Source organism: Myzus persicae, unplaced genomic scaffold (assembly GCF_001856785.1).
Source record: "Myzus persicae strain clone G006 unplaced genomic scaffold, MPER_G0061.0, whole genome shotgun sequence".
NCBI classification, from domain to species: domain Eukaryota; kingdom Metazoa; phylum Arthropoda; class Insecta; order Hemiptera; family Aphididae; genus Myzus; species Myzus persicae.
The window spans coordinates 164,955-190,557 of record NW_019103917.1 but is presented as its reverse complement, the minus strand read 5'-3'; the positions used below and the strand labels follow the sequence as shown (position 1 = coordinate 190,557).

At 28.5% G+C, this 25,603-nt stretch overlaps 2 protein-coding genes across 2 annotated transcripts in view; one reads left to right on the top strand and one right to left on the bottom strand.

Moving 5' to 3' along the window:
• Nucleotides 1-17,541, bottom strand: part of LOC111036302 (tachykinin-like peptides receptor 99D) — a 52,408-nt gene extending 34,867 nt beyond the window's left edge. The window contains exons 1-2 of the mRNA XM_022318295.1: nucleotides 17,341-17,541; nucleotides 11,950-12,757 (exon numbers count right to left, since the gene is read on the bottom strand). Coding sequence (XP_022173987.1) covers nucleotides 11,950-12,279 — 330 coding nt within the window. The 5' untranslated portion in view covers nucleotides 12,280-12,757; nucleotides 17,341-17,541. The remainder of the gene's footprint in view (nucleotides 1-11,949; nucleotides 12,758-17,340) is intronic.
• A 1,068-nt stretch (nucleotides 17,542-18,609) lies between these two features.
• LOC111036310 (keratin, type II cytoskeletal 2 epidermal-like) lies at nucleotides 18,610-24,937 on the top strand. The gene is made up of 3 exons (XM_022318305.1): nucleotides 18,610-18,718; nucleotides 20,310-20,655; nucleotides 24,796-24,937. Exons 1-3 carry the CDS (start codon nucleotides 18,695-18,697, stop codon nucleotides 24,867-24,869), a joined length of 444 nt encoding a protein of 147 aa, XP_022173997.1. The 5' UTR covers nucleotides 18,610-18,694; the 3' UTR covers nucleotides 24,870-24,937.
• The last annotated feature ends 666 nt before the right edge of the window (nucleotides 24,938-25,603 follow it).

Sequence of the window (25,603 nt, the reverse complement as noted above, 5' to 3'; positions counted from 1 at the left end):
AATACAAAAAAATCAATCATAAACAAAATTCAAGCATTTCAAAATATTGCTTTAAAAAAATTAACAAATGTACCTAACTACATCTTAATTTTTTCTCTACGTTTAGACTTAAAACTAAAAGCAATATGTTATAACATAAATATTCCTATAAAAGATTCCACAACCACCTAAGTACTCATTCGAATTTTCTAATAAAAAATGTGGCCTACGCTACTATACTTGGTAATCCTCAAAGGCGCCTAATGCACAGTAGTTTAGTGATTTGTTACATATATAAAAAAAAATCAAAATAATTAAGAAATCATATGAAGTTCCATCAATGGGTGGCTCCTTTTATCAAAATAATGTCAAAATAACACGTCACATTTGTTATTTTTAGTCCATATTCATTATTCTTATTGTATCAAACTATACAGATTGTATATTGCTTGTAAAAATAGAAAAATAATAATAATAGAAAAAATCTTTAAGGAAAAGAAGATAAATACAATACTTAATATAATAACAAAATGTAAATTATTATGTCGTAGAAATCTTGATAATATGCCACCACTTATCACTAGTTTTTAAAGGGAGAATATCTCATTTCGTTTGCCTCAAAGGGTTATTTTTATGTCCAACCCACAGGTACAACATTTACAATTACGCCACTCATGAATTCTCTTAAAATGATTGCCAAATTAACTTGTGAACAAAATTGTGGGGTCATGATAATTGATTTTGTGATGTTCTCATTTCTTGACTCAACTTTTTCATCGTGTTTTAATTAAGCACCTAGTCAAAACAAAAGGATGCTCAATACAAAATATAAGTACACGTCAGAGCATCGAACATCGAGTATCGTTCAACATTATATTATTTAACTGTAGTTACATAATAGTATTACTAATTAACTTATTAATTTTGTGTTGCCGTGATAGGTTAGTTATTAACCCATTCTAATTCAGTGTTACGAATATAGTGTTGCAAATAATATAATATGTTTAGTTATATTTAGGGCTGACCCAGGTAGAATCATCTGAAATACCTTTTAACTATAACTTGGAAACATTTACAGATAGGTACAGTGCCATGTCTTTCTCGTACAGTCGTTAGTCATATTATTTGTTTAATGTTTATTAAAGTAACAACGCTAGTATAATAATAATATGTAAGTATAATAAGCGTCTGGACTAAGTCAGTCGTCGCTCACTCAATATAATAATGAACAGCATGTTATAGAGCTTTAAGTTTAATCAGTGATCTTAAAATATTAAGATATCAGTAATAGATATTAGTAATAGATATGCACGTATAATGATAAAAAAATGTTGCATGCAATTCTTGTTGCTATGTAGACATGCAGTCTATGTAAATGTAATGAACAACCAAGTACCCAATTTATTAGAGTCAATTTAGTTATGCCTATATCGATAAACAGTAGATAATCATCTACGGATACTGATAATGTAAGGTGAATACAATTTAAATAAAAAGATCTTTTAGTGGTTTATAACTGTGTAACGTAACAAAAATGCCTCCTGATAATGAGTAGAATATATGAAATACGCCGCGTATACTATACACCTAGTATCCACCGCATCACCACCCGCACACCACACCACCTCTGTTCGCAATCACATCGCAGGCGACACCTTAATCACAATACCCAACTAATCTAATCAATGTTAGAATTATACTTTTCCCACCACCCGTTTTTTCAGCGGCGGCGACCGGCTATTGCCGGCCCGTGTTCTATTATTTTTTTTTTTTTCGCTTGCTGCTGCCGAACGAACAAGTTCATATTTTTTTGTTTTGATGAAGCTGCCTTATTTGTGGACGATGGAGTAGCGACAGCTGAAATCCTCCCCGGCAATGCCGGCGGAAAGACGGGCGATACCGTATGTGTGTACTGGTAACATAAAATCTGTACATATCTGGCTGGTAAACATTTTATTTATTATTGTAATTTATTATCGTTGTACATATTATATTTCGCCATGTTGACCGGTAACCGTCCAGTGGAGCCATTGGGGTCTAGGCATGGTTGTTTAAACACATTTTTATTATTATACTATACGTATCTGTTGTGCCTCGTCATTTGCTCGTTGTGTAAGCTATTTTTATTATGTCCGAGTTTTACGCCCTGTTGAGCTTTCTCGGCACCAACTTCCAATATATCATTTTTTGCACATAACTTCCGTGTCTTGAGTTATTATTATTATTATTAGTATTACCCTCGTTATTAACTCTTCCTGGTGTATGCATTTATTATTGTGTATAATCAAATCCACGGTGCTCCGATCTATCCAGGTCTCGGCTCGTGGTTGGCGACCTTGCTATAAAGCGGCGGTCGGCCACGGGGGCAGTTCGATTCAACAGTTTTGTTGGGTCGGTCCACGATCGAACTGTCACAACTGTTCAAATTTAAAATAATTGAAATCATTGGAACATTTTTTAGTTTATTATTCCCATACTATAAAGTACACGTCATACAAATACAATATAATACAAGAGTACACTATACGAGTACATTGTATTCGTACTCCAACAGTGATCTGGTATATAATATTATTATAACATACCTCTCAGAATATTAAATTGGTTGTTTAAAATATATATTAGCTTCAACCTAAAGGTAGTGTATTTGTAATACGTACCTATCCATGAACGACACACACATATTATTTTAGTACAAGTTACAACTTACTCTAATATAGGTACAGCTCTAGCGTGTAGTTACGTTATATAAGTTATGCGTACAACTTAAATAACAATAATTAATTCTTTACCTTAGATGAACTAATACATAAAGACATAACTACATCAGGTCCATTTTAATGAATGCCTAACACCTATATTTAAGCACAACTGATGTTTAGTGTTTTAACAAGTAGTGGGCACTGGGCAATGTATTAGTAAAGTTAATTTAAATATGCCTAACCTATAATTTAAAAAAAAAAAAAAAACATAACGACCATGAAATTAAATAATGTACCAAATAGCACCATAGCAGACATGACGTTTAATTAAATGCACGTTACTCATCACCGACAAACGATTTTAAAGTAAAATGCAATATGTTTGGAACTACACGATTTTGTAATACAAGCAGTATAATGGAACCACTGAAGTGTAATATGTTATGGCTTAAAGTACCTAATCGGTTAAGACATAAGCATATTTAAGTTTTGGAAGCTAAGACAAGTAAACGTAAACGTAAATTATAATATTAAATACAGTTATTGTAATTTAAATAAAACCATCGATTTAGAATCAAAACTATGCTGTTTGTATTTGAAATAACTATATAAAACCATAGACCCATAGTTTTATTGATTATTATCGATAAGTTAAATCTCGGCCATTTTCACAAGATATATATATATTTAAGAAACTACATATTCAATGAACAGTGGAACAATTTACTAGGGACAGGTGGTTGCCAGGTTTGAGTTATTAGAATGTGGACACCGATAATGTCAGTACCTACGTCACCCAAGCATCGCCCAAAATATTACTGTTTAATAATAATGTTAATTATGTAACAATTCTATACTTACATAATATATTTTGCTCTTTTGGAATAATCAAAATCAATTTGTCGCAACATGTTTACGTTCGATTAAAAATTAAATAATAAATGATAAACCAATATAGTACCTACCTATTACATTAATTATATAATCCATAAATAAATGTATTTAAACATAAACCTTTTGATAATAGTAGATTGTTTGATTGTTTTCCATTACACAATTCTTTAGCCAGCTTTTTTTTCAAATTAACTCCATATTGTTAAATGTTTTTTTTTTTTATGTATAAGCATTGATTACTCTTTAAACAAATATTGTGTGTATAAAATACATCAAAGGAACAACATTTAAAGTAAATAGTTACATACATTGAATGTATACAATTATCAGTCACTCATGATTGCTTTTCTACAGGATTAGAGGTAAAATTTCGGTAGTGATTTTGTAAACGGTATTTTTTAATTATAATGATACATAATTAAAAATCATGCTATAAGTACTTTTTTTGTTCTGCATATTAAATTACTTAAACATATCGAGAACAAAGCTTCGGTAGCTGATATAATTTGTAATTTTTATGTGTGATAAGCTGCATTTAATTAATATTGTGTTCGATGCTTGTTTTCTTCAATCATAATATAATATCTACCTACATCTTAGCTATAATACATGACACAAACAACGCCTAATTAAACTTATAAAATTCACACCTATATTTGAATATATGAATATCATTTTTTCATCATACAAAAGATTTTGCACACCTAGTAAAATAATGTAATAAGTAAAAATTAAAAAATATGCTTAGGTACTTTATTATTTAAATATTTGTATAAAGTATTATGCATAATTCGTATGTACATTGTACCTATACAGTATATTGAAGTAAATGCCTTTAAAAGTGCATTATTTAATTATTCAGATACAAATTGAACTAAATTTATAATGGCATTATTACCTTCACATTTCACTATTACAATATATTTTATAACTTTTTTTTTATAATAAATTGTAAAAATAGATATAAATACTTCATTGGTTAGCAAAAGAACAAAAAATAATAAATATTCATAATTATTATTATACATTCATTTAAAATGTTTGTATAAACATTAAAAAGTAAAGTAATCACACATAAATACATAATGGTATATAGTTCAATGTACATTTAATACGATTTATCTTTGGCTAAATATTCGTTGAGATGATGAACTTTCTTTTAAATGCTATGCATAACTTTTATCGAAATCTAAATTATTCCATGTAATAGTGGGATATCTTATTAAAATACAATATATCCTATAATTTAAAATACACCTATTACTCAACAACTATTATAATTTGTCACAAAAAAATAAAAATTTAACTCTTCGTTCAACAATATAAATAAATGATCTATAAATCTTAGGATATTTACTGTTTTAATCCTTGTGGAATTAATAAAAATTGATTGTGCACAAAACGCAATTTCCGTTTGAAATAAAATCTGATCATAAATATAAATTCTCATTTTAGTTCACTTTATAATTATGTATACTTCCTTCTAAGTTCTAGGAGAATATTAAGTTATTTCTACGGAATAATTTGCATCTACCTATAAGGTTTCTAATAAGTTATAATTAATAATTATTATTTCAATTAAAATAGCAGGAATATCGTAAACGTATTTTATCAAATTGTTTAATTTTGCGTAGTAGTTTTTCTTTCACGTACGTGATTGTTAATTTTCCACTGGGCTTGAAAACTACGAGAGCTTTAAAGCTTTCTTGCAAAATATTGTACCTACAATACCTATACGCACATATAATAATACGCGTACATGTAATATATTATTTTAATCTTACAACCGCATAAAACAATCTTCGTGTTGGTTTCTTCGAGACACAATGAAACAGCTTTATTATAGGCTTACGTGAAAGGACCGTAAAAGTAGTTCCGTATTGGCATTTTCACGTACCTATATTATAAAATATTATGATGTGTGTAATATGTGCGCACGCGCGTGGTGTGTATCAATTTATTGTACGCCAATCTGCCGGACAATTTATCAGCATTTGTCGAAAAGTAGTAAACACATTTTACTACCTAAACTTTTATAGTTTGGTCTTCTCGACGCCACGCCGCGGGTAAAACTCATTTGTTTCGTACTGGCAATTGTAATTTCTGATGTTATGAATGTTAGTATTATGTTATTCTACATATTATATCTAAGTTTAACGTTGGCAAACAACACGTAATAACAACAATACTCTGTTTGTCCATACAATTATATTTTGTTATCCTTGTGTAAGTGTATATTATAAGTTCTAAGCGTGCATCGTCTGTAGTATCGTTTTTGTACAACGTATAAACAGAGTATATTAATAAGAACGATAATCGTGCTTCGGGTTTTACGTGTTGCGCGCCGATGACCGACGAACAATTAACAAAATTGAGTTGTTGCCAATAATATTTTTTTTTATTCTAATCTTAATCCGGGACTGCAATTTTTAGATTTTAAGCAGAGTAAGAAATCGATTGCTTTTAACAAAGATCATAGTTAAATTCGTTTGAAAATAAAATATTCTTCTTAGAAAAGAAATACACTTAAAAAAATCAGAAATTTTAGGAAAAAAACATGAGATGAAATATTTTGCACAGGTACCTGTATGCAAAATTGTATTCCAACCCACACATTTAATATGTATTATAATTTGGTTGGGTAATATTATATAATTAGGTGACTAAAACTTCATAAATTAGCTAGGATATATTGTAGGTACTTACAATTCATAAAATTACCAATTTAGATACTTAAAGCTTGAAAACGTGATAAAATGACCTCACAAGTTGTTCTTACTGCAGTAATTTAAAAATATAGATAATACTATAATAGTATAATACATATGTACACGGTTATATTTTATGATCGTTTGAAGTATATTAATATTGTTCATCTCTCTCACTCAGAATCGGTTGTCTGTATACAATGAAATGTCATTGATTTTTTTGATTTTTTTGATTCAAACTTACTCTGTATGTTGCAGAAGTAAGCTTTCTGGGAATTTTTTTTTAAAATAATGGCAAGTGGTTGACAAAAGTAGATCACGAAAAGTGAGAAATTATTTTTCACAGTAAAACCATTTACCATTTTTACAAAAAAAAAATATTCTAATTAGAACGTTTTTATGAACATTCTGAACAATAATTATAAAGGAAAATATACAATAATTATAAAGGAAAATATACAATAATTTTCCATTCGTCTTTAGGACGAATATATAAGACGTTTGATGAGGCTAAGTATCCATATATTTCCATGTGACTTAAAATCATATGATTTTTTATAACTTTCAACTATTATACTAATATAATATTTAAATTATTTAAACTGTTTAATCATATTAAAATAATATATATTTATGCAAATTTTCATGATATCATATTCCAACGGTTTACCGTATTACCCAATGTTCTAGATACCTATAATTTGTTTTTTTGCAAGTATCGTACACGCGAGTAAAACATCAACTTGATGTACTAAATTATATACATTATACTTCGTAGGAATACCTACATGATATTATTTGATCCAGGGTGTTGCAATGACTATTTAACATAGGCCTACCTACGTTTTGAACAATACTCATCGTATTTTATTTCAACATGAACGACTACTTTCTACTCATATTTTTCTCTTCAAATAACTTAATAATATAACTAAATATTTCTAGATTTAGTACAACGATTCCCGTAATTTAATAATATTGAAATCAGAGTTGAGAATTAAAAAAAACATTTCTGATTACATTACATTAAATACTTACAACACTACTTTAAAGTAAATTAAATTTTAATGATAACAACAAAAAACTAAGGTTACAGTTATTTTTTCAGACTAGATAGACAGCATGATGAATATTTATTTATTTATCTTTATGATAATTACAATTGTCAGACTTCTATTTGTTTAATTCTTTAAGTATTAAGTTTTTCTCCAAAATCATTTTTTTTTCTGTTTATATAAATAAGCAACATGAAAGGTACATATTATGTTAAGTATGTGTATATTGATTTATTTAATTATATACCTATATATATATTTTGATAAATATATAGAAGATACAGAAAATTGAGTATAGGTACCTCTACCTGTAGTGCAAATTATTTAAGTGTGCTGATAACATAGGTATTATAAATGTAATAATGAATTTGTATTTCAAAAATTCAAAATTTTCCTGTAATCTTTAGTATAATTAAAACTTAAAAATAATTGACTTAAATAATAAAAAAAAGTGTAATGTGAAATGGTATGAAACTTTGTTTTACTATTATTGTGTTCCTATACGCAATTCAGTGTTTGTACTAATGAACCTACTAAAATAATAATACAAACACACATTTATGTGAATACTGAACATATTATCTATATAGGTAAATATATATATATTTTTTGTTACAATTTAAGTTGGTTGTCATATTATTTTTAAAAAAACTAATAAAAATTATGATAAATTATTTTTAAGTCATTAGACTTAAACGATCAATCATCATCTTATGTTTCTCAATTCTTTGATTTCATTGGATTTATAGTCCGGGCTTAGTATAATGGTATAGGTATCCTAACATAATATTGTTTTGGCAGTTCAGCATTAATTTTTCACTAAAACAAATTGAATTAGATTTGAATTAAGAGATTATAAAATAGTTGAATATCCTATACTATATCCGTCGTTTTATTATTGTAGCAAGACTTAAATAAACTCACCATTTATACAATATATTATGTATTGGCATATTCATTTATTTACACTGACAAGCGACAAACACTATCATCAATATGCAGCATTAATATACCCAGTACCTTTGTCATATCAATAACAATACGAATTTATCATCATCACCATTCGTTAATTACAATTATAGTATAAAATCGTATACGGTTTTGTTTAATATGCTCTACAAATACCATTACAAATGCAGTATCATAAGTCTGGTATAAATATATGGCAGATATATTATTATTATCAAAGCTAACTAGTACTTAATAGAAGCATTGTCTGAATTTAATATTTTATAACGATTTTTACTTCATAGACCTTTGTTTTTTCTTTTAATCTAATTTAAATTCTATGAGAAAAAAATCTATTTTGTTGTAATCTCTATAATATACGCTGTTTCCTGAAAAAAGTTCCTTCAACACGGATTTCCGTTTTAATATCAAGTTTGCTTCGACGGGATTACCATATAATCTTACATTTTTTTTTTTGAATGTATAAAAGTCAAAATAATTAAAAGTTCTGGGTCTAAACTCCAAGACTAAAACGTAGAAAAACGCCTCTTATAGACGCACAAATTGTATTCGATCACGAAACAAGTTAAAAATACGCCCTTCGAAAAATATTATATAATATAGTTGATTAAATTAAAAATCAGTTGTTAGGTAAAATATAATCTGCTTCTTTCGCAGCATTTAAAAATAGATATATACAGCTACAACTATAAAATTAACGTTTTCTCGAAAAATAAAAACCTAAATTGAAATCAATAGACTTGAAATATCACAAAGGAGGATCGGAGGCAGAGCGGTAATTATTCAGAAAAATATTGGTTATAATAGTAGGAATGATAAATTCTACTTATTTTCTAAAATATTACTTATCCACGTAACAAGATCAATCGATTCATTTTTGAAACTATTAAGGCAAGAGTCAAAAAATCTAAAACGTTTATTGTTAAAATATCCAGTACCACCGAATGTCTGAACCTAAATACAGAGTTCAGCTATTGTTTAAATGACATACCCACCTAAAAGTTGTAGTAATCTACTGTAGCAGTCTCTAATAAGTCTTTCCTAATTCAATTTAGAAGAGGTCCCAAATTTCCCACCTTTTCACTAATTATAGTACAATAAAAGTAAAATGTAATATCAAATGAATAAAGTACCTAGCTTTATTGGAGACCTCCTAATCCGTATCGTTTTTTTTTTCATTAAATGATAATTTCAATATTATTATTTACGTGGTGAATGCATTTATTTATATTTACTTTTCATTTATTTTATACATTTCAAAAAAAAAAAAGTATTATAGCCTTCATTTTAGACATTAGCTCTGTCCTTAGAAATTTCCTATTCCGTTTTCAATTTGAATGGAATCGATTAAAATCCGAAATTACGAAGTTCAACATTGTAATGAAATGTTATTAACGTAAATAGTCATATTTAATATTTTCCATTTTATAATATTGAGAATTGGAAATGATTATTATATTATATTAAATTACTGTGAGTTGAACCACTAAAGTTTATTTTGTCCATATTACAATAGTGCCCTCGTGAAATCGGATGCGTTGTATAGAATAAAAATGGTTTTTGAATTTTTGAATTATTTTAGGTTATTATTCTTAAATAAATAAACTTAAAAAAAAATAAGTTACAACAAAAAAAAAACAATTTTGGGATGTACATTTAAAATATTTCTAATAATTGACTTGTGCATTACAGTAATGTACATAACCTACAACTGTATTCAACGAAACGTACATTATTTTTTATTTCACAGTAAATATTTTTAAAACTAAATTGAATTCAAAATTTGAATATGACAGTGTATTATGAATACCTACACTTAAATAAGTATTTTTACTTTGGGTTTTATAGCACCTGACTGTGCATGTTAAATAACTATTTTGCTCAAATACTATGATAATATTTTTCTTTAATCTAGAATAACATTATAATATTTTTTTGTGAAAACTGTGTATTTTTATAACTTATGTTGTTAGTAACTTTTTATTATTAACCATCTTGCATTAAAACAATTTATTTTATTTTCCGTGTATTTGAGATTCGGTAAAATTAACATAGACAAAATCTTGTACGTAAATTATAAATTAAAAATGTATAAAATATTTAGATTTTATTACTAACATTTTAGTATCATGTATTTCCTTTTTGAAGTAAATATGAGTGGTTTTAAGTAGGGTTTTATTCATCTAAGCATTTTAAAAAATACTCAATGGTACATAATATTTTTCTAAGTTTTAAATTTTTAAGTTTCAATGGTAATCAAATTGTATTTATTTCATATTAAGAGTAAGAGAATATTTTCATGAAAAAAATGTACAAAACCATTTCGAGTTTAGTCAAGAAAAGTATAGTTAAGGAAGGGATTATATCTCGTGGTTATATTATGCTCCGTCTATACTTTTTACACACACTTTTTGCTAACCTTATATTATATACTCTTCTTACCAGACATTTTAACAGAGTAACAAATATGAAAGTATACCTATTAGTTCAACATTAAATACATGTAAGTATATCAAATGTGTAGAAAAAATTCTCTATATAAGAAACTAAAAATAAGTTTTGATATTCATAGATTAAATTAACAAAAAAAATTCAAATTCAAAAAATAATAGTTTCTTCAAAAAAATTAATAATCTGCTTTCACTGAGGAAATTAATATCTAATTTATTAATAAAAACTAATTATTTAAATCTAATAAAATGTGTACCAACAAAATAACTACAAGTCCTTAGATTGGTACACTTAACATTATAAGTACAGGGATCAACTGTAAAATCGTATATAAAGATTTATATTAATAAATTAATATTATAATATAAATAAAATATATTATAATAATATTTTAATATATTTTAATTATTTTAATTTATTTTTTTAATTTAAATTTTTATTATTTATATTTATTTATTTATTTATTTATTTGTTATCTTATTACAAAGATTTATAATTATGTATCATAATATTATGTTGTTTTATAAAGAAACTTGAAGAATATTCTTTTGTGGGACATTTAATTCTCAAAATTCAATTTTGTTTTTTTCGTATTTTGTGGTTTATTGTGTATCTATTTAGAAAAGTAGTGTTGTCGTTGAAGTGGGTGTATCGTGTATGTTTACACAACAATACTTACAGAACTGATAATCGTTTGCTGAATATTTGATAATTTTATGAAATGGGGAAAATGACCTTCTTTGGGATTAAACACAATACAATTTACACGAATAACTTCAAAACTATATTATAGATTATGGTAAAATTTCTTTTAAATTAATTTAAACTAATTTTGAATTAAATCCAATATTGTAGGTAGTTGTGATTTGTAATATAATCATTTGTATTTTTTATTTATGTGTTATTTTCATTGTTGTTTTCTATCTGATAGCTAGTTGGATTCATACCTACGTGGTAAGAATATTCAATATTCATGGCTTATGAATTATGATATAAATTGTGTAATTGCATGATATGAGCACTCATGGGTTAAGCTGAATAAATTAATTTACGGCGCATGATTGTTTAAAGTGAGATAATGGTTGTAAAATATTTGACCTAACCATCAGAAACATGCGGGATGGTCCAACGGGAGTATAACGATGACATGTATAGGAATTGGGTTTAGTGTTTATGTAGGATTGCACTTACTTCAAATGGTATGGCGAAGAGTGCGATTAGTATGTCGGCGAACGCCAAGTTTGCCAAGTAGTGATTGGTGACCGACCGCATCCGCTTGCTGGTGACGATGGCCCATATCACCAACCCGTTTCCGGCCACAGCGATCACTGATATTGAACCATAGAGCACGGATAGAACGACAACCAATAGGGCTGGCACCTTGTACAGGTCGGAGCTTTGTTGGTCATGTAGCAAGGTATCGTTGCCTGTTATATTGGCGGTGAAATTTGCCGTGATATTGGCCGTGAGATTTTCTGTGAGATTTACCGCGATCTTGGTTGCGATTTCGGCGGCGGCCATTGCACTAGGCGACGGCGGCTTCGGCTGGAACGTGGCAACATCGGACTGTCAACAAATCTGACGCCCGCTATTGGTCGCGGGCTTTGCGGCGTTGCCGTCCCGTCATGGCGCCCCGCGGACTCGACTGCGACCCGTGTAAATGCAGACAATACGGCGGTGGAAATCACTAAAAACTCACCATTGACGACAGCCGGAAGGAATCGCACAGAGATTTTTAAAACAATTTATTTCTTGATTTGACGCGCAAAGAAAACCTTAAGTCGTAAGAGAACGAGTCAACGGCAAGAACAAGCGGCTAAAACGACGATCGGCCTCTGTATCGATTAGATATATTATTAATATTCGTACACAAACTTTAATATCGTATACACACAACACAACTGTTGTAATCTTCGAAACACTCGACACTGCGACAACGGTGGCGACAGCCGACTGGCAATAAATAAATTAGGCGTTCGACGACCGTATCATACCTAACCTATTGACAGATAATGATAAAATGTGTTATAATATTGTCTAAGAAAATACACCTTGGTGTTATTCAGTGATCTGCAAATGTTTTTTTCAAGATTATTTTGTAGCTCTTCGTAATGAGTTATCATAAATGAACAAATCATTCGATGTTATAAAATGTTTAGTTATAAATAACATGTTATTTAATTTGTGTGAAATTATTAAACTAATATTCAAATGTCATGGTTTACTATTACATACACCTATTATATTATTAAGTTATACAATTAGAAATTTGGAATGAAAAATTGTTTACAAATACTAATTTAAATAGTAAAATAGAATTATTCTTCAAATTATATTTACTGGTGAATACGACATTATAAAAAACACTATTTGGTATTTATTCAGTTTTTATTTTATTGCAAAAAAATACAAAATTATTAAAATAAACAATTTGAAGATTATTCAATATTAATCTGAGATATTCGGATTCTTTTGTGTTTCTATAATCAACAAACTCTCTCATAGAATATTTTATAAAAATTATTTTTTTTTGATTTACCACCAATCTAAATATATATTATATATATCTTATACTTGAATAATATTGAAAACAAAGTTAAATGGCGAACACTTGAGGGAAAAAATTAATTTAAACTAAGGAAAATCAAAAACACAATACATGAATGATAAGATCCCGACTTCAAAAGAAAAAACAATTCCAAATAAACTTATTGGACATACCAGAATTACATATGGTTTTCTAATGGCAAAAGAACTTCCACTATTATACCTAACCCATGAAACTAAATACATCATGTATCAACGCATAATGATTTCATTTCACAAGCATATTGTAGAGGAGGAACTAAGCAATTACTTTTTGGATGCTGTATTGGGACCAGATGCAAAAAATATTATTGAAATATTTCGATAATCTTAGAAAAAAAATAATGCAATGTAATTTAAAAAATAATTTAGTGGAAATTGAAAAAAAAAACTAATGGACCATGAAGTCGTAACTGTTTATTTGATATGTACAATATAATATATAAAGATATATAGAGAGAGAGAGAGAGAGAGAGATAATGAGATGTTAAATTAATTGTAATTTATTATTCTCACGACATTTTTTTTTTTTTTTGAATTAAAGCAATATTCTATTTAAAAAAAGGATAAAAGTGTTTTCGTATTTTTTGTGTATATTTGTTTTTACATTTTATTATTATTATTTATAGGCTATAACTAGTATAAAGTATTTTACACAGAGCTCAAACTAAAATCCTCAAACATAGGTATCATAAACAAAAGAAATTAGGGTAGGTATATTGGTGTTTTCATCGCACACAAACGGTAAACGGTCACTTTGTGCGGTCCATTGTTTTAAATACAAAACATAGACACTTTGTACGGCCGGGTAAAAATTAATATTGCAAAAAGCGGACACTTTGTAGGGCCGAGTAAAAATGTTCATTGTAGGACGCGGACATTTTGTACAATTATATACATTTAAATGTACATAGTACCGAAACCTTATCTATATGGTGTATACAGTGGACGCCTCTTATAGGCGAAGTGGGAAAAAAAACTAAATTATATATTTATGAATTTTATTTTACTACATATTTTGCTTTAATTTTAATACTCTAATACATATTATATATTACATACTTATTATTGAATAAATTAAAAAAATTCTGTTTTATTAAAATAAATATTAAAATGATTACATACATTAATAAAAAATTATAAAATATATTTGTATAATGTACCTGCTACTTATTATTTATTAAAAAATTATAATTTTGGTTTGTTTTGAGTTATAAACTAATATTCCGGAAATATATTGGAAAAATTGAAATGCGATAAAATTTGTTGTATTTACCTACATACACATATAATTAGGCAAAAAACTAATTTATTTCTAAATTTTAACCAAAAATGTTTATTTTTTACCATTTTTTTTACGAAATTTGAGTCTTATAAACGGAGTGTTGAGTCGTATAACCGAATTTTTTATAATGTATTTGGATACGTCCTGACCGTTTCAGACGATTTTGAGTCTAATTAGCGACTGAACCTTATATCCGTGAGTCTTGTAAGCGGCGTCCACAGTGTAATACAAACCCATCTTGACATGTTATATTAAAAATATTAAGAATTAAAAAGAAATCTGAACATTATTTGGCACCTAATAATTTAATATACATCAATATATATACAATTATTATATATAGGTACAAATATTAAATCATGACAAATAATGCTAAACATGTTATTAAGTACAATGTCTATAAAAAATGTTTACAATATACACAAATCATTATAATTTACATCAAGTACGTTGAATATAATATATAATAATGTAATGAAAACTATATTCGATGAGTTTTGGTCTCGATTTAGTTGAAATTGTATGACACTTAATACTTAACAACATTTTTAAATAATTTGTCATGACAACAGGTGTCGTTAGGTACTTTATTCTTTATATGTTTACAAGTACAAAGTGTCCAAATTTTGAAATGTTCACTATTATTCGACCGTAGTGATATTATAATAACATAAATATCAAACGCTCGAAATAATAGAGATATTAATTTTGTACATCGAAAAAATTCAAATATATTTTATTTCATATAGTTTTGCATACTGTTTATTGATATTTTTTTAGAAATAATTTTCGTAGTAAGACTACATCTTATAATAATTGTGTTTTATAGAAGTAATGTGTTTGGTTATTTCTTTTGTCTAGAGACTACAAAATAAAGGGCACTCTCAACATTTTTAATTCACATTTTTTTCGTATAAGGAAGTAATACTAGCAAATGAAATTCGTATACGACAAGCAGTACCATAATATCTTTCTTTGACAGGTGGACACGGGTCTAGTAAGTTGTGACTATTAAAAAATTGTATTACAAACCGATGTAAATATCGATCGAAAATTGTCATGCAATACCCTACATCACAGTGTCTATAACACACATGCACTAATAAATAATATATTTGTTGTTGTATTAATAAATAGTAATACATTGTTATTTCATATTATGCTTAGATTTTATTCATATTAATTTTTACAATTCAATTTATAATTTAAAAAATAAATAAATAAAGATTGATCTTTATATGTATTAAATAGTGGCAAAATAAAATAAAAATGTTTTTTAAACATTTTGAACTATCTGCATAATGAATTGCTCATTCTAAGAATACGATATTTTACCGAATTGTTTTGTATATCCTAGAATAATAACCAAGTCCAAACGGTAAAAGCTAGAAATTCAGAAATTTAACGGCAGTTGTAGTTTTTATAGGTATATAAGTACATTTTTCATAACATACTTGTGTAGCACAATATGTATTTAAATATTTATTTTTGTCGGGTGGTACATAATGAGTGCAGCCTTTCCAATTGTGTTAGGTACTGAGTACTCCCGTCACTTAACCATGAAATCTTTATTTTACTATACTACTATGGAATATGGATTGTAATTATTAAATGTAACAAAAAAAAGTATACATTTGTATAATAGTATATTATAATATATACCTACCATCTTAATATATTGTTTAAAAATGAATTGTTAAAACATTTTTATTTTTTAGTATTTATGAACTGCCAAAGTACCTATGATAAATAGTATGAGAAATGAGTTGATAGGGATATTTTCATAATATAAATCTTGATTAAAATCTGAAATAGCTACCAACAAAACAATTATTTTAATTTTAAACTATGTATGTTGGCATATGTATTCCTAGGTATTTTTTTTAATAATGCGGACCTACTTATGGATTATTTTTATAAAATCTAAATATAGTATTGTATGATTAATATGATCAAGGCATTTTTGTAGCTAATTAATTAATAAATCCTTTCAAATGTAAAAAGTGTAAACAATTATCACGTTTAAAAAATAATTTAATATTTTGTTTAACATTAATGACTGACACGTATTTAAAAATAGAGCTAAACTATTAAATATCATCTCATTATTCAAATGTTTGTCTCTCAAAACCATCAAATTAATAATAGGTATTAAAACAGCCTTGAGAACATGTTATTTCCTTTTCTTTTGTATATATTAAGAACAGATCATTATAAGATAATTGTAAATCAAGTGAAAGTACTTTTTACTATGTTAAACCAAATTATATTCTTTATGAGCTATTTAAGGAGGATTTAACAAATAAACGATTATGATAAAATGTTGACTTTTATGCATTGGGAATGTGTCCAAGACTAATTATTGTTATTTGTTATTTTCTACTTTAGCAGCTGAATAAAGATAATAATAATAAAATGATGAAGAAAAATGACTTCGTAGTTAATTTCTACTCAATATTATAGTTACGACTTTGTTACGGAATTTGAAAACTAAGGAACGAAAATATACAACTTAAAAATAGTAACGATTTTATTGGCGTAGGAAATCTGTTATGATAATGAATTGATTATAAACACGCAATAATGTATATATACGACTACGCATAAATATATAGCAGATACGCATTGGAAACTATCAATTACTGAATAACTAACACACGGTTTGTTGAGGGAAAATAACAGAACATAAATTCGAATTTAGATATACTTACAAGGTATGTGTGCTTTTTTAAATATTTTTTTTTATTATAGAAACAATTTTGATGAAATTAAAATCCTAAGATCATTTACGAACAAATTTCGTCGGACGTAAAGAAGTACGTAAACAAATGTACCGTGTCTCGACAAACGGTCCGACCGAAGACCGACACCGTAATTTTCGGAAGGGACCGCACCGCACGCTTTTCCGGGTATACTGAACGCTCTCGTGCCTGCCGTTGCGGCGCGTTCGACGTTTGGCGGCGTAAGCACGAGACGCCGCGCTGGCAGCCTTGCCATCGACACGGTATTACCGTGCGGGCGATTTTCGTGAAAAGTTTTCGTCGGCAGTATGGAAATGTCGAATTTTCTTGATAAAATATCCGATGGGGCTGTTAAGCGCGTGTTCGGCTTGTGTTTTAATTTTTTGTCAAAAAACTCGTTTCACGAGCGGTAAAAAAAAAATATTCAAAAAGGTTTTACGCAGGACCAGCGGATAGAAAATATCCCCAAAAAAATGTCGTAATAAGCGGTATGTGTAGATAGTTTTCCAGTAGTTTCAGATCAAACCACGAGATGCTTCGGAATTCGGAATGCGTGAGCTCGCGGTGAACAATAATAATTGTCTTAATAATAGCCGTAGTGCCACAGTGATAACCACATATTACGTGTACGTATACTGATTCTGGGAGTACTGAACTCCGTACATGTCTCTGCGGGATAATCTTTGGAGTTCAACGATTTCGAATAATAGCAGCCGCCTCCGGCCACCCCACACACACAACTCATCATTATTATTTTTATTTTTAAACCTAATTTCGGGGGTACCTACGCCGGCTATTATACCGCGGAACGCTTCCTGGCAAAAACCGACTTGAGGCGGTGGGTTTTCCTAGTTATCGTTTAAGACCAGTGAACGCTATTATACGTCATAAAAGGCGCCTGATTCGCAAATGGCGGTCTGACGAGTCACGACAACGGATATCGAAGGTGGCGGACCAAGGTGACGGCGGCGTCGGCGGAGTGTGCGCTTTTGACAAATATAATTGTGTGGTGCATTGCGGCGCGCTTGATAATAATAACAATCATATTAGTAATAATAACAATAATTAAATACCGAGAGTAAGCTATTAGACGTATTTATTATTGTCCGTCCATCCGATTATCCGACGTATGAGGAGACGCGAGGAAGGCACTACTTGACGTGCACGACCTGGTTGATGGCCAAGGTCAACGGTTTTCGGAAATATCGTCTTTATCTGTGTACCTATATAAACTCGCATAGTCTTTAACGAGACCTAAGTTCGCAACCGTTCGATATACATCGTAGTAGTCGATTTGCTCAGTTCGTCCGCCGAAGAAGACAAAATGATCACCGCTGTACGCTGTTCGGTAAGACCAAAAGTTTGTTTCTCGTTTGGATAATTTATAGGAGTATATTATTTTCATACTAATGTACTATGTCGTTGAGGTATTTATCGGTTAGATTTTTTAACGCGTATAATATTATTAATTTTTATAGCTCATACATTTTCATTATATTTTTCATCGTCAACGAACCGAACCCTAAAACGTGAACAAACAAGTTAACATAACAATTTTTTAGGTTTATAATAAAAAAAAAAATATATTTCACAGAGTTTATTGCCAGTCTATTATGAACATGATGTATATATTTTTTTGGATATCTCGTGGGTATTTTTGGATCAACAAAGAATCCGAATCATACTTTTTGTTTTCCTTTAATTTGCTATTGAAAGTGTCTTTTCATTATTATATATATTGTGATATAAACTTTACTTGAACGTTAAGAATATTAATGTATTGTATTTTTATATGGTGTTTTCTTTCCATGCAAGATATTATACTCGTATATGCCATTTAATTTATTTTTTCTATTGTTTGGGAAAAAAATCACTTGGTCATATTAAAATATTGATTATATACAACAAAATAGTATTATATACTTCTATATATTTCATAAATATATTTTATAGAAATTTATTTTTACTGTTAAAATTGTTTTGTGTACATTTGAACACCAAATATTAAGTTATCGCTAGTAGATATTATTCTTAAAAATAACTAAGAGAGAAATAAGCATTCGATAATATCATTATTTTTCCTATAGACCGGAAAATTATTTCCAAATTAAGTTTGAACAAAACAACAACATTAGCTTCACTACTTCACGACATACTAATTCTTACTTATTTTCAAAGTCCGAAAGCTCTATGCACTTATCAGTTATCACTTATCAGTGGGTTAGAAATTATTTAGGTAAAAATATTCAGTAATAAGTTCTAAACGTGATATGTGGAATAAATATCCAAAAAGATAATTTCATAGACTAATAACACCAATAAGGTATAATAACAATTATTACTATTAATGCAGTATATTAAGGAAAAATAAATGTTGCGTTATAGAAATCTACGATATTATTGGGTTTAAAATTCAAAACAGGAGATTTAACAAAACCATAAAAGTATATGATATTACACGATATGATCAAAGCTGTTCGGCTATAAGTAGTAGGTACGTGCTATTTTGGAAAACATAATTAATCATATTATTCAAGTGTTCCTCCACATAAATTATCAAATGCAGATATCTCAGTCATTGATTTATGCGTAGTGCCTTCAGAGTGGGTACAACAAATATCTGCCAAACACAATTAAGCGTAAAGAGTCTTAATATCTAAACGGCCTCACATGCATACTTTCTAATATAATAACTAATCTAGTTCTGCAGCTACAACCAGTCAAGAAACACTTTGAATACAAATTTAAAATTTAATTTTTGAAATGTTCGAAAGACTCTAACTCTGTCGCTGTAATATTTACACCTCAATATATATATATATAGGTATAATGTATCCATCTAATAATATCCATAGCTAACCGCCGTTAGACGGTTCACATTGCTTGCCATTTCATTTATCCTACCAATTATCTCTCAGTAATATGGGTTCACGTCGTAGGTTTTGCTGTGCATGATGGTCGCATGCGGTCACGTCCTTGCATATCCATATAACGGTGACAACATGCACCCCGGGGCTGGTGCGATGGGAAACCATCACCAGCAGCCAGGGTTTGGCGGCAGTGTGGGCCAACAGCGCGGGTATGGCGGTGATGCGAGATTCGGCGGCGGAAATTTTGGGCGAAGTCCGGCGTATGGTGGACAATCAAGGTGGCAGTCGACAGGCTATGGCGGACAGCAGCAGGGAGCCGAGGCCTACCAGACTAATATCTTCAACGAACCGGACCGATACGGTTATGATTACACGATTCCCGGAGCGACCGTACACTTTTTGATGTACAAAAAACGTAAGTATAAATAATTGCACCACCTTCCCGTGAGGTACTAGCCAAAAAAGACTTTGGAGATCAATAGCCCTGTTATGACTTATAAATCTATCATAATGGTACCACCGTAAAGTGGACCCACGTACCTATTTTTAAAATTTTTTTATAATAATATATATTAATATGCATTGGCTTACATAATATAATATGGTAATTTGTTTTAATTTTATGAGATATGACAATACACAAGAAGAAAAGTAGGTACCCCAATGATTACACTTTGTCATTTGACAGTCTACACTTGGTTTTTATTTATTTTATAATATTAGCAATGAATTTTTTTTATATAAAAATGAAGATTTAGTTTCTGCACTATTTCCTCTTGAATCTACGAAGAGGATTACCTAGGGTGATGATGGAATAAAGAGAGGATATTATAGGATTTTGATGGTTTTATAGATGTAAGCGAAATCGTTTGCACAGGATTTGGCCATTCCTTCTACGGTTTTTATTTTAAATCTGAGTGAACTAGTGCAGACTATGGATTGAGAATTAAATTGGACCTGAGTATTTAAGATAACATAATTACATAACATAGCATGGTGTTATGTATAAGAAGAAAAATAAAGACGATGTTATTATAATCTGTCTTTGGGCATATCACTCTGTTTTAATTTATTGCGACAACTGTGAAACACGCACGATTATGGTCTTTAAGAATATTGAGTTTTATTTGCTGTCAAAGGCCGGATGAAAAGACTAATACAGTGCAAATGTTATTAACGCTTTGTTTTTTTCATTGTTTAACTTTAATTAAAAATTGTAAATGACATATTGACATTACAGCTTAAAGTTAACGTCAACATTAGTTATTTGCAAAAAAATTATAAAAAATTAATTGAAAAAGCATACATTATGAATAATATTTACACCGAAATACAAAAATAAAAAATAAAATGCTCAAAACATTATTGTCTTGATAATAGCCACTGGCCATATGGGACACTATTGTGGAATAAAAACAACAAGCAAGTTCTAATCCATGTTGAATTATGGGGATGATGAAAACCGTGATTCCAAGTTGGTATAATACTTAAAAATACGTTAATTGTATTCGTAAGGTTTTTATCATCTTTAGTCAATGTCACGTTCACTGTCACTTGTACATAATTTTGTACACGGTAAAATTTCCGTTCATATATAGGTATTTCTTTGTATGTTTGCCAAAATATAAAAAGAAAATTTTTTATCATACATTTTTTGTTATTTGGCATAATATTTCATAGTATTCTTAAAAGACATTTCCACACGGAAAATTCAAAATTTCGAACATGTCAAAATAATGTACACGGGCCTCATAGACCAGAACCCCAGTAATATTTCGTAAATTGTTATTAAGGTACTATTATAGTATTATCTGAGAGTCTATTTTTAGACTACTATAGTTAAGTATTTTTCTTTGGTTCTAATTTGTGACACAAGCATACTTCTGACTCCATGACAGTATATATGTTACACTCCCGGGCAATAGGTACACATAATTAATTAAAATATAGAATAATAAGAGATATTAAGAAACAATGAAGGTTAGGTTAGGTTAGGTTTGGTTGAAGCACTAAATTATGTTTAAGCAATAAACTAATTTTTTCATTTAATCACGAGTTTTAAAAAAATGTCTTATACTACAAATGAATTTAACTTATACATTGTTTATGAATTATTACATACCTATAATATATATTATAAATAGGTGTACACAATAAACATATTAGAATATTAGTGGAGAAAATAGCTAGTATAGGTAGGTAATATAATACTGAAATGAATATTTATGAGATCATAATTTTTAAACTTGATTACACTATAGAGAATAACCGTTTCCCGAATTTCATATTACATAATATAGAACTGGGAAATGGCAAAACTAAAACTCAAAGTATACATTGAATGGGTGGCAAAAAAATGTTCGGAAACTCAATGCGAATGGATTGAAATAGTTATAACTATTATTGCGAATTCAACGCGAATAGGAGTGTTGCGGGGCTTAGAAACGCTGCCGGGTTCAGGAGACGCGTGTTATGCTTACGTAATAAACACCTTTTCGTGTGTTCGGGAATGCATTAAGTTTTGTGAGACATTGGCTGTGCGGGTGGGCGAGGAGTAGGCTCTCCGTGCACAAACGACGGCACGCCGGTGGAGCTCATCTTGTATCACGTGGCGGCGGCGGCGTCGGTGAAGTAAATAACTTAATAAAAGCACTGGGTGGAATTAAGGCGTCCGGAAAAGAACTCTTTCGTGAACGCGTTCATTTGTATACGGACGCAGTCATGAATGCAGTCAAGACTGTCTTCAATTGTATAAAGTATGTTAGTTTTAGCTCTCAAACGTTTCGCCGCGAGATGTAGCGTCTTAAAACATTTGTGAAATATTTCAAACTTAAAGTAAACGTGTTTACTCGTTGTAGGTACAACTGCAAACACTATTTATTACGTATGAAATTTAATTTTTTTTTTTAACATTTAACAGTAGGTATACCTTAAACTGCTTACTCAACGTTTTTGATACACCATATTATTATAATAGTATACCGGAAAATTGTTCATCGCTAGTAGATGATTATGTGCAAATGTTGCTTATTATTATATCGAACGAATATATATATTTTAGGAACAAGGATTGATCTAGTAGTCAAGACATTTATTAAATAATGTCTAAAGGGGTTCATATTTAACACTATCCATTTGATAAAGATTAGTACTTACCTTAAAATGTAAAATTAATATATAGTAAATATAATATTTTATTTATCTGAACGGCAAATATGATGAACAAAATTATCTTATACAATTAAACACGGATAAATCATATAGTATTTATTTGAGTGTAACAGCAACAAAGTAATTGATTGTTTTACGACTTTTTTAAAACTATTATACTTATTATATTAGTTTGTATTATGTTTTTAATTTTAAAATAGTTTTTAATGAGTGTAAACTATTTTTTTTTTTTTCTCTAAAATGAATGAAGCAAATATGGTTAAATCTATATTTAAGGGCAACTCTTTAATAATGCGAACATAGCTTGTAGCTGGAACCTTTTGAAAATGGATCCATCATAACTTTTCGTGACTGAGTTACCTATGGACTACAGTATTTCACTGAATAATATTTTTTTTTTACATTTATTGCTTTGTAGTATTTATTTGTAAGTTGCTACAAAATTAAATTTACATTTTTAGTTAGGAAATAGTGGACCTTTACGTAGTTCTTACATATTTTGTATCATGTTAGCCACTTTCGTGAAACCACAATAAAAATTGTTCAACATGACAATTATACTACACCAACACACCTACATAACTAATTTATTGAAATGTGAGACCATTTTAAATATGGTTAACCATTTCACGTTTCAAGTTATTTTTATATTTATATATTTTCATCTGTGTCAGATTAAACCACTTTTATATTTAGGCCCATTTAGTATAATATATTAATGTGTCATTAATAAACACTGACAAGTTTAAATAACTTTCAAAATTATATCCTTACCTAGACTCCTTGACGAGATTAGGTTGTTAACACATATGTGAAAAAATAAAGGTCCTTAGCTCAAAATATTTACAACGAGTAAATACTAAATAGTAATAGCCGTTATAAATAATAATAAATTAATATTTTTATTTTATTTCATTTATTTGCATGAACTATAAAGGTCATAACTCATAAAGACATATTATGTAATATACCTGCTATCATGTATTTTTTTAAAATCCACTCAATAGTTTGACAGGTAATGGGAACTGGCATTTTATACCTTGGCTATAGGAGAAGTAGTATATCTAAACATTCCTAACAATTGTTTGATACTTCACTTAAAGTTATGGCGTAAGGGACTGGTATCAATTTATGACAGTCATATACTTTAATATTTCTGAACATGATATAAGAATAAATGTGTACCTACTTGTTTATCAATCTTCATACTATTTTAATGGACGATTTTAATTTATAATTCATCATCATTAGTATTAAAGTATACAACTGCTTTTAGAATATGTACATTTAATATTGATTATTATAATTTACAATCGAAGTACGATAATATGATTAACCTTTTTCATGAAATGATTAAAATTAATATTTAAAATATATATTTCAGAAGGAAACAGAGAATCCGGAAATAATCATCATAATTTTGGAGTAGATTCAAGTGGCTGGGACAAACGTTATTAACACTTTCATCAACTAAACAAAACATTACAATTATATTATATTATTATATTACAATATAGTAATTATAACAAAATAGTTTGTTAAATTTAGGAATATTTACTGTGAAATATTATAGTTTATGCATGTGTACCGTACCTACTAAAATGGATAAAAAAAAAAATATTGTATCAATACATTTTAATATAACGTACATTATGATTAAAAAAAAAAATTTTTTTATGAAACTGGGAATTAATTAATTAACATTTAAGTTAGTAACTCAAAACTACAAAAAAAATAGTTGTTAAGGTAATAATATTAATTAAAGTAAACACTTTTATAATAATTATTAATTTTATACCTTTACAATCTGTTTTTACATACTATTGCCAAAACAAATAAAATAAATAGTAACAAATCTATTTTATTATGTCAGTAAGGTACAAATAATATTGTAAGTCAAAGGTTAGGTGAGAAATGTAAAAAATGATTTAATATTTAATATTTAACTTTTTATATTTTTATTTGAATACATGAGTATTTCAACTAAAAGTATTTCAATAACTACCAGATTTTAGGAATTTTTTTTTTAAAGATGAGCTTTTTATCTTTGTATAAACTCATATTTTAAATACATCTATAGGTGAATAATATAAAATAAATTCACATCGTGTTATACATTTTCACTTTTCAGTTTGTCTTAAATTAAAGCGTTGTACCTAATCAAAATATAAATAGTTAAGAAAAATGATGTA